The sequence below is a fragment of the Canis lupus genome, chromosome 9, assembly GCF_003254725.2.
Source record: "Canis lupus dingo isolate Sandy chromosome 9, ASM325472v2, whole genome shotgun sequence".
NCBI classification, from domain to species: Eukaryota; Metazoa; Chordata; class Mammalia; order Carnivora; family Canidae; genus Canis; species Canis lupus.
The window spans coordinates 18,821,859-18,836,810 of NC_064251.1; the positions used below are offsets into that span (position 1 = coordinate 18,821,859).

At 42.3% G+C, this 14,952-nt stretch overlaps 1 protein-coding gene across 1 annotated transcript in view; it reads right to left on the reverse strand.

Annotated features, from left to right (window-relative positions):
* LOC112656707 (translation initiation factor IF-2-like) overlaps nt 1-14,551 on the reverse strand; it is a 193,820-nt gene extending 179,269 nt beyond the window's left edge. Inside the window, exons 1-4 of the mRNA XM_049113780.1 lie at nt 14,506-14,551; nt 12,284-12,450; nt 10,982-11,548; nt 10,293-10,403 (exon numbers count right to left, since the gene is read on the reverse strand). Of these exons, the coding sequence (XP_048969737.1) occupies nt 10,293-10,403; nt 10,982-11,548; nt 12,284-12,450; nt 14,506-14,551 (891 nt within the window). The remainder of the gene's footprint in view (nt 1-10,292; nt 10,404-10,981; nt 11,549-12,283; nt 12,451-14,505) is intronic.
* Nucleotides 14,552-14,952: the final 401 nt, after the last annotated feature.

Below are 14,952 nucleotides of genomic sequence, written 5' to 3' on the forward strand. Positions count from 1 at the left end.
ATGCAACAAATCATTTAGCCCAATTTCCTTTAATTCTAACTTTTGTTGCTCACATTTGACTATTAAACTTCACAGTTTCTTAGAGAAAATATGTAGTGATTTTTTATTATGATTAACATTTATTTTCAGCTTTCATAAAACTGAGACTATAAAGGCATTTGAGTTTTTAAATTTTTTTTGCACTTAAAATTTTTAATGTTTTTTTTCAGAACATTTGGTTTTTTAAATGGAGATTTTGAACCATTTAATTTCAGAAACACACAATACACTCTTCCTTTCACGATACGGACAAGAGGAGGATCAGTTTTTTTCAAGTTATAACTAACATATATATTATTTATGTGTTATGTCCTCTAGTAGGGAATGGACAGAGGAAGATAATCAAAAAACCAACTCTGTTTTGAAAAAGTATATTCCAGTAGGAGAAACAGAATTGTAAATAGAAAAGCAGAATGTGTGTGTGTGTGTGTGTGTGTGTGTGTGTGTGCGTGTGTGTGTGGTTATGGAGAACAACAGACTTCTCCTAGTATCTGCAGAGTAGTGATCAAAGAATGTTTCACCAAAGACTTACAACTAGCTCTCACTTGAAGAACATTCCAGACAATGGGGGAAAATATGTAGATCCTCATAGGCATAAAATAACATTGTATTGTTTAGTATATGTGGCTCTAATGGTTACTGAGTAGTTATGAGAAAAATCAAGACTTCTATGATAGATATTAATTCAGGCAAACCCAGAAATAGAGAACTCTATAGGCTGGAGAGAAGGAAGCATGGGAAATGAACAGTTGATAACTTCATAAAAGGTCTGCCAATCACCAGTTATAGTTAAATGTGTCTTTCAGGTTTGGGGGATATGAACTATTAATAGTCATAGTAATAGTTTAATACCATAGTAATAGTTTAATTGTTTTGTGCCCTGACTTAGATAAATGGAACTAGTCATGGATTTTCTTAAACTCTAATGCACCGATAATAAAGACTTAAGATTTCTAGGATAGCAATTGCATATCTGCATATTAGGAAATAAAAGTTGCCTGGTTATCTCACTCAGTTAAGTGACCCCTTTTAGCTCAGGTCATGATCTTAGGGTCCTGGGGATTGAGCTCTATGTCAGGCTCCCTGCTCATCAGGGAGTCTGCTGCTTCCTCTCCCTCTGCTCCTCTCTCCTGCTTGTTCTCTCTTGCTCTTTCTTTCTCTCACTCTCAAATAAATAAAATAAAGTAAAAAGTTACCAGATGCAGCACCATATGAAGACTTTCATGCATAATGGGAATGAGTTATCAAAACCTTGTGATCCACACAGAGCAGAATTTCATATACTACTAACCAATCTCAACCTTTTTAAGTTTTTCTCTTTAGAAAAAAAAAGTGAAAGATTTTATTTCTTGAAATGTCTCTTGAGCCCAGCATATATTGAAAGAGTAACGCACATAGGTGTAAGGAAAGGGCTGTCTATGGTATCTCAAAGGGATGATTTATATTCTTTCATCCTTCCTTTTATAACAGTGAGGGTCCCTAAAGGATGTGTGTCACAGCATTTGCTGGCAGGGGCTCATTAGAGGGACCCCACTCTTTAAGCAGGTATGTACCCTAGATACCCTAAAGTATCTTCATCTAACAAGAAAAGTCAAAAAAATAAACCTACTAATTTTTCATAGGATATAACAATTCCTGGATCTAGCCTAAAACCCAACCATTAAATGGACACTGTTTATATCAGTAACTTCATGAGAAGGCTAATTATAGGATACCTGTCCTACCTATGAAATCACTTAAATTCTCTCATTATTTATATATATATATATATGCAGCTTGATATTTTTTAGCTTCTTAGCTATATTCATTTTTTGTAGGATTTTCCACAGGGAACCTTCAAACTGGACAAAGAGATGAAACAGGTTTCTACTACTAAGAACAGACTCGAAAGTGATTCTTACTCAGTTCTGTGGTTTAAGTTCAATAGAAGATCAGAGGAAGGGAATGTTTCCTCCTCTTCATGGGCTGGTATGAATGTAAGGTTTCTACAAGGTGTTAGGCTGCAATAAAATGGAAGCAATACTAAACTGTACTATATATCATTAAAATGATGATGTATTTATAGAACATGAACCACAAGAGAGCTATACTGAGCACTTTCAATAAACCTCAATTAAAGTGATCAATATCGCTAAAAGAATCTTTAAAAGCACCTCTGACAGAAAACTTCTTTGAGATTAGTTTTAAATGCTGAGATAAACAAACTACTTCAAGGCATAATGGGAAGTAAATTCCAAAGTGAAAGTCCTAACTCTCAGGATCTCAAGGTTATGGCTTGAATGAATGAATGAAGGTTTGATGAATTCTTTAAAAAACAAACAACAATGATATTTTTGCTTTTTATACTTGGGAAAATAAACATAAATAGTATCCTTCATAAAGATTTTAACATCAAAAACCTCCCAAGACACAAGAGTCCAGGGCCAGATGGCTTCCCAGGAGAATTTTATCAAACGTTTAAAGAAGAAATCATACTTATTCTCTTAAAGCTGTTTGGAAATATAGAAAGAGATGGAGTACTTCCAAATTCGTTCTATGAAGCCAGCATCACCTTAATTCCAAAGCCAGACAAAGACCCCGCCAAAAAGGAGAATTACAGACCAATATCCCTGATGAACATGGATGCAAAAATTCTCAACAAGATACTGGCCAATAGGATCCAACAGTACATTAAGAAAATTATTCACCATGACCAAGTAGGATTTATCCCTGGGACACAAGGCTGGTTCAACACCCGTAAAACAATCAATGTGATTCATCATATCAGCAAGAGAAAAACCAAGAACCATATGATCCTCTCATTGGATGCAGAGAAAGCATTTGACAAAATACAGCATCCATTCCTGATCAAAACTCTTCAGAGTGTAGGGATAGAGGGAACATTCCTCGACATCTTAAAAGCCATCTATGAAAAGCCCACAGCAAATATCATTCTCAATGGGGAAGCACTGGGAGCCTTTCCCCTAAGATCAGGAACAAGACAGGGATGTCCACTCTCACCACTGCTATTCAACATAGTACTGGAAGTCCTAGCCTCAGCAATCAGACAACAAAAAGACATTAAAGGCAAATTGGCAAAGAAGAAGTCAAACTCTCCCTCTTCGCCGATGACATGATACTCTACATAGAAAACCCAAAAGTCTCCACCCCAAGATTGCTAGAACTCATACAGCAATTCGGTAGCGTGGCAGGATACAAAATCAATGCCCAGAAGTCAGTGGCATTTCTATACACTAACAATGAGACTGAAGAAAGAGAAATTAAGGAGTCAATCCCATTTACAATTGCACCCAAAAGCATAAGATACCTAGGAATAAACCTAACCAAAGAGGTAAAGGATCTATACCCTCAAAACTATAGAACACTTCTGAAAGAAATTGAGGAAGACACAAAGAGATGGAAAAATATTCCATGCTCATGGATTGGCAGAATTAATATTGTGAAAATGTCAATGTTACCCAGGGCAATATACACGTTTAATGCAATCCCTATCAAAATACCATGGACTTTCTTCAGAGAGTTAGAACAAATTATTTTAATATTTGTGTGGAATCAGAAAAGACCCCGAATAGCCAGGGGAATTTTAAAAAAGAAAACCATATCTGGGGGCATCACAATGCCAGATTTCAGGTTGTACTACAAAGCTGTGGTCATCAAGACAGTGTGGTACTGGCACAAAAACAGACACATAGATCAGTGGAACAGAATAGAGAATCCAGAAGTGGACCCTGAACTTTATGGGCAACTAATATTCGATAAAGGAGGAAAGACTATCCATTGGAAGAAAGACAGTCTCTTCAATAAATGGTGCTGGGAAAATTGGACATCCACATGCAGAAGAATGAAACTAGACCACTCTCTTTCACCATACACAAAGATAAACTCAAAATGGATGAAAGATCTAAATGTGAGACAAGATTCCATCAAAATCCTAGAGAAGAACACAGGCAACACCCTTTTTGAACTCGGCCATAGTAACTTCTTACAAGATACTTCCAGGAAGGCAAAAGAAACAAAAGCAAAAATGAACTATTGGGACTTCATCAAGATAAGAAGCTTTTGCACAGCAAAGGATACAGTCAACAAAACTCAAAGACAACCTACAGAATGGGAGAAGATATTTGCAAATGACATATCAGATAAAGGGCTAGTTTCCAAGATCTATAAAGAACTTCTTAAACTCAACACCAAAGAAACAAACAATCCAATCATGAAATGGGCAAAAGACATGAACAGAAATCTCACAGAGGAAGACATAGACATGGCCAACATGCATATGAGAAAATGCTCTGCATCACTTGCCATCAGGGAAATACAAATCAAAACCACAATGAGATACCACCTCACACCAGTGAGAATGGGGAAAATTAACAAGGCAGGAAACAACAAATGTTGGAGAGGATTCGGAGAAAAGGGAACCCTCTTACACTGTTGGTGGGAATGTGAACTGGTGCAGCCACTCTGGAAAACTGTGTGGAGGTTCCTCAAACAGTTAAAAATATACCTGCCCTACGACCCAGCAATTGCACTGTTGGGGATTTACCCCAAAGACACAAATGCAATGAAACGCCGGGACACCTGCACCCCGATGTTTATAGCAGCAATGGCCACGATAGCCAAACTGTGGAAGGAGCCTCGGTGTCCAACGAAAGATGAATGGATAAAGAAGATGTGGTTTATGTATACAATGGAATATTACTCAGCTATTAGAAATGACAAATACCCACCATTTGCTTCAACGTGGATGGAACTGGAGGGTATTATGCTGAGTGAAGTAAGCCAGTCGGAGAAGGACAAACATTATATGTTCTCATTCATTTGGGGAATATAAATAATAGTGAAAGGGAAAATAAGGGAAGGGAGAAGAAATGTGTGGGAAATATCAGAAAGGGAGACAGAACGTAAAGACTGCTAACTCTGGGAAACGAACTAGGGGTGGTAGAAGGGGAGGAGGGCGGGGGGTGGGAGTGAATGGGTGACGGGCACTGGGTGTTATTCTGTATGTTAGTAAAAGAAAAAAAAAGAATTTAAATAAAAATATTTTTAAAAAGAAAAAAATAAATAAATAAAAAAAATAAACATTCTCACATACAAAAAAAAAAAAAGATTTTAACAAACCTTGCACTAAATCCTTTTGAACATTTCATCCATGTTTTTCTTAAGATGTTATTTTTTTTCTTATCCGTGATGAGATATTTTAGATTACCTATCAGTCATGGTCTACTTGAAGTCCTACTTCTACAATTCTTCCTTTATGCTCCAGTGTTATTAAAATTTGCACAAATACAGTTCTTGATTACAGATTTACAGCAGTTGCCAATTGTTTCTGGTAAGTCTTAGCTCTACAACTGAAAAGTAAGCTCCCTAAAGGCAAGCTTCCTACTATACTCCACCATACAATACCTTATATTAATAAGCAGAGCCTAATCAGTACAGCGACAGCTCTGTTTAAAATGCAAATACTATTGGAAGAGTTTATACCTTAGGTGACATTTCAGGGCTCACAAGCTTATTAGCAGCTGAGTTAGCAAGCTATAGCCACTGTCAAATGAGACCAAGAAGGTCCCGGATGCAAAGAACTAAGGAAGGTAAGAGTAGAAGAAAATAGATTCAGAAAAAAGAGATGCTTTAGAGGGAGAAATAGGGAAGAATAGACAAAGCACAATTTTGCCTACGACTGGCTCTATGAACACTTTGATGTAGATAGTAAAGTTTCTTCTGAAATATCCCACCCAAGAGCAGGCACCTAAGTGTTCTTTCTCAGATGGAAAATCCTGACAGAAGGGAGACCCTGGGAATATTCTGGTACAGTTCACATAGCAGGTGCCCAAACTAGCTAACCCAATTAGGAGAGTTGTTGGTTGAGCCAAAGCCAGATACTCTATGTCTTTCCACTAGTATTGGTGCATTAGTTCATTTATTTAGTCAATCAATCATTTAATGAATGTTTAGTGTACACTTCATATGGGTTAACATGACTTGAGGGCCTAGGGATTCTATTGTGAGCAAAATGAACTTTAGAAGGTCCTGCCTCCTGGCTGACACATTAATCAAATAATAACACTACTGTAAACCTAGCCATTTAAAAAAAAAAACAAAACTGGTCAGTATATTAAAGAAAAGCCCTGAGCACATTTGGCAGAGAGAATCACTTTAATGGAGGAGCAAGTGAAAAAGGACAGAAGAGTGTTCTGGTATGTGCTAAGGCCCTGTGATGGAAGGAAACAGGAAACTTTCTGGAAAGAGGCCTTTATTTTTAATTTTTTTTATTACTTTTTTAAAGTAGGCTCTACACCCAACATGGGGCTTGAACTCATAACCCTGAAATCAAGAGTCATATGATCTACCAACTGAGCCAGCCAGGTGCCCCCAAAAACATGAAGCTTTCTAAGAACTAAAAGACTATTCTTAAAAATTGTACGAATACAAGATCAAGAATCCTTCAACACTTGGGACAGCCATTCCTTAGCGTGCATTTGGGCTTTTGTGGTCCTCTGAGTAAAAGGACCCAAACAGCTCAGTTCTCTACTGCGGGAGAGAAGGCCCCCAACCTCTTCTGCTTTTCTCACTGGGTAAGGGGTTTGTGTCTTTGAGGGTGCTGCTTGGCAAGACACCTGATACTATGAGTGTCTTCCATCCAGAGTCACCTGAAATCTGTGGTAGGTAGAGAAAAGTCATAGAAATTTCAGGCTGAGAGGATGTTAAAAATATCTGAACTGCTTGTAGGATTGGTCAATCTCAGAGATGATCTTAGAGCAAAGTGATTGCTTTTTATTTAATGGATTATTCTCCTGGCCCTGCTCCCAGGGAGAAGAGAAAGGTGAGCAAGCTGAACAGCTGGCTCTGGAATTTCAGCTGGGGTCCTATTAATATGGGAACTTCCTGACCTGCAATGCTTCAATTAGAGTCATCAATTAAGCTTGCTTCTGCTCCTCCATTGGCTGACTGCCTGGAAATGAGCCTCCTATTTCATAATACACGTCATTGTTAGTTTCCTTAAAGACTCTAAAGTTTGATTTGCTTTACAGATTTAAAGGAGAAAAAAGCTATTCTGACAATGCTGTTTCAAAGTAAATATTAAAATATCAAACACCTTGATTAGGACGTTTTTTTCTTTTATCATTATCACTTTCATTGGATTAGATATATTCTTTGTGTAATTTGGGAGACCCAGCAGGGGATCTATGAGAGGAAACAGAAAAAATGCACTGTTCCTGGGAAATATACAATTTGACAAAGATATTATTTGACAGAAAGTTGTCTTTGTGATGAGCACCAGGAAAAGAACTAACCTCCATACAGTATATTTAGTATATTTTAGAGGCCTTAATATGCTTGAGATACACAGTATCTGCTTTAACCTCTGCTATCTGTGAATCATTTGGACTGATAGTTCACATCATAATAATGTTCTGACTTTTCTCTTTAGGGTATTACCTAATACCCTACAGAAAATAGTCAAATACAGTCAAATAGCAGTCAGATAGCAATACACTTTTACTTATTTATTTTTCCAATTTCATGAAACATCTGCTCTTTTCAGAGTATGTAATTCAGGTCTTAGAAGTGAGACTGCCACATGCTAGTATGAGCTAGAGTAAAAGTTGAAGATATAACAGAGTTGGAAGAGAAATGTACCTGAAATTGAACAGAAAATTAAAGCATTTTGAACTCAGAGGCTCGTACCGTGTCTGTACTTATTCAATGGCATGTTGCCATCTAATAAGACTTTTAAAAATTGAAAATGGAATTCGGGGTAATAGAGTTCTAAAAGTAACAGAGAAAATGAGAAAATTGAGTCAGAATGGAGGCCATTACTACTTAAGATATTTTCAGAAAGTTAGAAGTTTTGTGTTCAAAAACAATTGAAGAATAATTCAGTGAGAGTAAAATATCTTTTTTCTGAGACTTAATTGTTTTACCCCAACTTTTCCTTTCTATGCCACAGGTACCATATGAACAACTAATTTTACTCCTAGGAAATTTCCTATTTTCCAAACTTGAAGTTATTCGAATTTAGGCATACTGAAGTTTATTTCAACATGTGGATTTTTCTTTTTCAGCTCTCATTAAGAACTTACTGCTATCCTGAGGGTCACTCAGGCATCACATGCACCTCATTACAAAAATTTCATATTAGTCCTAGATTTTCTTGGTTCTCCCTTGATGGCTACTGCTCTGTGAACTGCTTCTATATTAAAGCTATTTTGCCGCTTTTAAAACAAAATTCCATTGGTGGAAAGTTCCTGCGGTGCATGATTCTTTTTGTATGCTATTCTTTTGTGTGTCACATATTATCTGGTTTAAATATCAGTGCCATCCAGCTTCTAAAACAGCTGGTGAGCTATGCCCTTAGTTTTATAAACATGGTCCTCCCATTCTAGACATCTGAAATTTCTCTGGGTAAAATGTCCTCACCTGTAGTCATTAACAATATTTAAGAGAGACCCTGCTAGTCTTCTCATGAATGTTGGGATCCATGTTTTCATTGTATTATCTATTGTTTCATTCATTGTTCAATTACAATTGCATCATTTTCCCTAAAGCACACTACGTACCATAGTTAATTGTCTACACGTATAAAAGCAGTAATCAGATCTGCATGCGGTGTTAAAAGTTTCACTTCTGTTGTCCTACTAAAGAGGCAAATCCCATTGCCTCTGTAAACTCTTAGTTTCATCAAAATAATTCCAAACAGACCCCAACAAGAAAACCTGTGTTATAACTCCTGTCCTATGTAAAAGTGTCCAAGATGCAAACCTTTAAGAGATAACCTTCAATGGTACAAGTGGTGTAATATCTAAAGCACTTCTGGAGCTGTTTCCATAATGCAGTTAAAATCATTGTACGAGTAGTCTTACTTGTCATAACATAGAGGTGACTTCATGCCATTTTTCAGGAAGCCTGGAAATTTTTTCAAATTCCTATAGTTAGGGAACTATCATACAATTTAAAGAGTTATTGTTTCTGCACCGAGCGCACACTATTGTATTATTTTGCATTCTCGTGTTGTCCTCTCTCGTGGATGGATAGTGCTGTACTTCTTCCCTAAAATATGAAGAGCCCACCCCCTCCCTCCTGAACTCACTCCACACTCATACAATCATCTTAGAATGTTGTATAATAGAGAACAGCCAATCTCACCCCCACGCCCCCCCCCCACACACACACACCCGCCGCCCCAAACAACACATTCTCTTAACCAGAGTCTCAAACACTCAGCTCTCTCTGCTAAAGCGCATCCTGCCTCTGCTGGTTGGAGTTTTCACAAACCCAAGCCTAAATAAAGGAGCAGTGTAGCTGCTGTAGCACCTCCACTCCCTGCTCAGCACAGGAATTCCTTAGTAAGCACATGAGTCCTACAGGACAGTAGTGCATTACCTCCCTGCCTTCTAACTCTGGGACACGATCCTTGTCCCAGTACAACGAGTCACAATTCAAAAATAGGGGGTGGGGGGAGGGTAAGATAGAAGAGGGCAGCTTTATCTTTTCAGAGATGGATGATGGGCAAGCATCCCTATGTTTTTCACCTGTCACTTTCCATGCGGAGAGTCCAGACGCAAAGTGTCACACATGCGTGCGTCTGTCCCCGGAGAAATCGTTTACTAGCCCACTGGACAACAACCCAAAGTGCTTTATATCGTGTCCAAAGAAATGTAATCTGCGCTTTTGAAAATGGAAACGCGATGGCCAGGAACATCTCTTCTCTTCGGCTGGCCTTGCTGGGTAGTTTGTACTTGAAGTAAACCGGTCCCCACCCACACCCCAGTCAACCGCAGATCCAAAAAGGCAGGGGAGCTGAACGCCACCGGCAGCCTACCCGTCCCCTCCGGGGAGAGCACCGCGGGAGCACCTCGGGTTGGAGGAGGGCTCGGCAACCCGAAGGGACCATCTCCTCAGCACTGGGAAGAGAGACATGGAGCCATTTTTCACTAGGTTCACAAGCAAACGTCAGCTCACAGCTGCTAGTGCACCGCCGGAGCGCATCTTAATGTGGCCCAGAGGGACCCGGCCAGTCACCCTCACGGAACCTGTTCTTAGAGAGCCCAGCACAGATCTGACGCCCTCCGCCTTGAGCATCTCCCTGATGTAGTCTCTGCCAAGTGCACAGCACAGACCTGCATCCAATTCAAAACTAAATGCCTCTCCCCCATTTCCTCTTAAAATCATGTGAATCAGACACTTCTGAGCTAATAGTTAAAAAAAAAAAAAAAAAAAAAAAGGAAGAAAGAAGAAGAGGAAGAAAAACCCACCTCTCCCCACTCCCCAGCCTCCTCCAGCTTCTTGACTAATACCTCTGGGCAGTTCACTTCAGAATGGAGCAGATTCCTGAGTGCACAATGGCAAACTGGCAGACAAGTCCCCTGTCACAGAAAGCACAGGCGACGCTTTCTTTGTAAAAAAAAAAAAAAAAAAAAAAAAAACCTCACACACACACAGGAAAATACAGAGGCTGGAACAAAAGACAGGGTCCCCGCACAGCGAGACGAGGCATCGCGCGCCCGTCTTGCGCGCGCCTCCGCCCGATCGTCGGAGCGGCCTCGGCATCCGCCGGCGACGACCCCGCGTCCTCCCCGGGCGGGCGGGCTCCGGCTCGGGGGGCAGAGGCCGCGCCGCGGGCAGCCTGGGGCGGGCGCCCCGGGGGTCGGGGCCATTTCAAACTTAGCATATTTGGTCTCAATTAGGTGGAAAATGGAGATAAGGCGGGCGCAGCCCGAGGTCTCGGGGCGCCGTGGCAGGCCGGGGAGCGCCGGCTCAGCAGGTCCCGGGCGCCCGGCCGAGCCCCGCAGCCCCGGGGCCGAGCCGCAGCCCCCCGCGCAGCCCCCCGCCCGGACCCCGGCCCCGGCCCCGGCCCCGGCCCGACCCGACCCGCGGCGCCGAACAAAAGCCCCAGCCTGGCGGGCGGCCCCGCGGGGGGCGCGGCAAGTTGGGGCTCGCTCACCTGGAGCCGGGCGCCCGCGAGGCCCGGGGCCCGCTCGTCCCGCCGCACCTGGCCATGCTCCTCGCTCCGGCTCGCCGCGGACCACCTGTGCCGGCGCGCCCCGTCCTCCCGTCGGCGGCCCCGGGCGCGAGCAGAGCAGCCGCGGCCCGGCCTCCGCGCCCCCCGCACGCGCCCCGGGCTCTGCCTCGTCGAGCCGCGCGCAGCCACCGAACCGCCGCGGACGCTTTTGTTTTCCCTCCTCTCGCAGACGAGGCGCGCGGCGCTCGGCCCGCCCGCCGCAGCCCCCACCTGCAGCCTCCGCGCCGCCCGCCCCGCCGGGGGCCTGCCCATCGCCCCGCGCACCCCGCCCGCCGCGGGCGCCGGCCGCTCGCTCCGGGGCTCCCCCGCTCGGGAGGGGGCGGCCCTCGGCGCGGTCAGGTGACCCCCGGCGGGGCGCGGGGCGCGGGGCGCGGGCGCGGGGGGCGCGGGTAGTACACGCGCGGGCACAGTCACGGCACCACGCGGCGAGGGCGCCCGAGCTCCTGCACGCGAAGGCACTCGGGGCCCCCTGTTCGCCCCGGAGAGAAGCTAACACAGGACCACGAGGTGTAATCAAAGTTCTCGGTGTGGATCCCGAGGCCGCTCACTTTCGGAACCGCCCGACTGAACATTGCCTGTAGACCTGGGAGCATCACTTTCTTTTTCCTCCAAGGGTCAAAGAATCCGTCGTTGCGCGGTCTACGCGCCTCTTCTGACCCGCCTTTTCTTGGACATTTGGTTCAACTTATCCCAAAGTTAAGGACCAGCAAAGGCCAAATCAGAAGAAGAGGAGGAAGGAGGAGGAGGAGGAGGAGGAGGAGGGACAGGAGCAGGAGGAGAGAAGACAAACAAGTGACAGGAAACCAGAGTATAAAGCAGGAGACAAGTCAATGGTTTCCTATTGTAGAATTAGATTTAATAATGAGTAATTTTTTTTTTTGCTCTTAGGCAAATTACTTTTCCTTTCTTTTTTAAGATTTTATTTATTCATTCTTGAGAGACGGGCACAAACACAGGCAGAGAGAGAAGCAGGCTCCCTGCAGGGAGCCCGACGTGGGACTCGAACCCGGGACCGCAGGATCGCGCCCTGGGCTGAAGGCGGCGCTAAACCCCGAAGCCACCCGGGCTGCCCTAACTTTTCCTTCCTCCGCTTCAGCGTCGCTGTCTAAAAATGGAAAATCGGGGTATTACGCAGCATCTCCCCTCCCCGCCCATGAAGCGAGCCTGGCAGAGAAGGGTGTCCAGGTAGCTACACCCCACCCAGGGCACCAGGTACAGAAGCACCTGGGAACACTTGTGTTGACCTTGTACAGTCTTGAACATAAATTCATAGTCGAGTGAATATGCCACCACCTCGTCCCCCAGGTCCAAAGTTTCTGAGAGCCAGGACACAGCATCTCTTTTATCTCTGCCATTAAATAGGAATGCAATGCGTCCTGCTCTTAGAAACACTGCAGAGAAAAAAAAAAAAAAAGGGTAATCTCCACAAACTATTTTGACAACTGAAGGTAAAAACTATACTTTATGAAGCTAAATGAGAAGTCATTAGAAGGAGATCAACAAGTTTGGTGATGAGAACGAGTATCAGAAGAAGAATCTCTGGTGCGGCCTTTGGTGTTTCATTCGTGGATTCTTAATTTCAAGAACACGGTGACATGGGTGCCTCCACAAAAGAGGAGAGCTGACACGGAAGCACATTTATTCCCTGCCTCAAAAGATAACGTTTCAAACTCTTACACAAACAGCCTCTCGTTCTCTTGAGAGTGATGTCAGGAGAGTGCTGCATTTACTGCTGGGACCAGGCACTCCAGCTGAAATACACCCAGGCCCCTCCATAAACACCACTCAGGGGTAGACATGGAATGAGTAACAGCTATTCACTGTTCTCGCTTGTTTTGTATTTTAAAAGCTTTACCTTGCATGGAAAAGATCCTATTTAAGCTTTTAAAATAAATTATATGCTAACTGGCTGCAAATTTAGCTTTAGTGTGTGCTACAAAAATTGGCACCAAAACATTAGACAATAAAAAAAGATCTTTCCTCAGAAAAGTAAGTTGGCTTAGGCAAATTTAGGAAGACCTAAAATTTTGTAGGGTAAAAACATAAAGGATTTCATTTTACAGACTCTGCTAAGCAAACTGGTTGTTCTTTAACCTTTATTTTTCCTTTCTAGCATTGGATGTCTTCATTTTGCATTTCCTTTTTTTTCCCTTCTCCACCTCTCACCCCCTGGCCTTTCTTCTTTTGACCACAGTGTCACTTTCCTTGAATGTGCAAAATGTTGACATCAGAGAAAGAGTAGGAAAGACTCTTCTATTATGTCAGATAATGTATGGGTTTTAAGTCAACCTCCAGCGTATGGCAACTTTGAAGCTCCATGCTATTCTAACAAAGAAGCATGATGAAAAATGGACTCTACACTGCATCCTTTTTTTTTATTATTAAAAATCAAAGGATCCTGATTTTTAAAAGGCTTATTATAGTGCACCAATGACAGACCAATGCAAAAAAAAAAAGGATGAAAATAATTTAGCAAAAACTGTACAGCAAATAACCTCAGTCATCTTTTTAAAACAACCTCCATTACTCAAGGAACAAAAAATAAGGTACAGACAGAGTGTGAAATAAAACCTTTACTCATGCATTCATTCATTCCACCAATGTTTATTGAGCACTTCCTTTGTGTTAAGCACTACTCTAAGCACTGAAGGGTACAGGTAAATAAAACAGAGTCTGAACACTTTCAGAAAGAGATAATATGTCCCACTGACCTACAAGAGATGTCAGTGCAAAATGTTATAGAAGGTCAGAAAAGAGTGCGTGTTGGGGGGGAAATTCTTCTTAGTGGGATGCGGGATGGCTACAACAGCATAGGTGACATTTGAACTGGGCCTTTAAGTATGTGTTAGTTTTGTAGGTAAGAAAGCAGATGCGGGATGATTTCAGGCCACAGGACGCAAAAAGCATGAACGGACACCTGCGCGCAGCGTGGTATGGATGGAATACAGGCTGCTTGGGGGACAGTGGTTTGAAAGGCAGATGGGAACAGGCCGTGCTCTATTTGAGATGCAACGGCAAGCTACGTGAGGATCCTTGGCTGGTAAATTATTTGTTTTATAAAGATGGTTTTGGCAGCAATGTGGAGGGTGGATTACAGCCTTCTTTCCCAAACTTTCCTAATGATGAGAATTACCTGTAAGTAATAGCAAATACACAGATTCTTGGTTCTACTCCAAATCCAGAGAAGGTCAGGGATCTGAATTTTTAACAAATGTCCTAGGTGATTAGACATAAGGATAGTTACACAGAGAGTTAATATTCTCAGGATCATCATTAAGCCAAATAAAAGACTTCTGCTTCTTTTACCCTTAAATAAGGGATTTTTACATAAAAGCTGAGAACCCTTATCAGAATCAAATGTGATGAATGTGCTTATTTTGAGCCATGAAACAAAATTATATAAAATAGCCCATGCAATCTCATTCCTATCTTATCTTATGTGAAACCTTGCGTCCTGTGAGGCTGAACTGATTTATCATCGTTCACTCCCATTGGGGTCTCTCTTATGTCAGTGCTTTTGATTCCCCTTCCTGGTATGACCTCCCATTCCTTTTTCCATCTTCACCTTATCCTTCAAGGATTTCCTGCTACCATCAGGCACGTGAATTCACCCCTTCTCTAGTATAGTTTATATTAAGGTGTATTGATACTACAACAGCGGAACCAGAAATAATTCTAATATCTAACTCTCATATTTGTGCTAAGGGATTTAGTTTTTTACATTGTCACCATCATTCCATGAGGTACTAATCCCACCACTTAACCATTGAGGGAAGTAAAGTCTGGAGATGTGAAATAATTCACCAAAGGTCAGAAAATTAATATGTTTCTGGATTAGGACCCATGTCAGTCTCTGCTACATGATTAATATAATACCATATCGTATCCCAAAA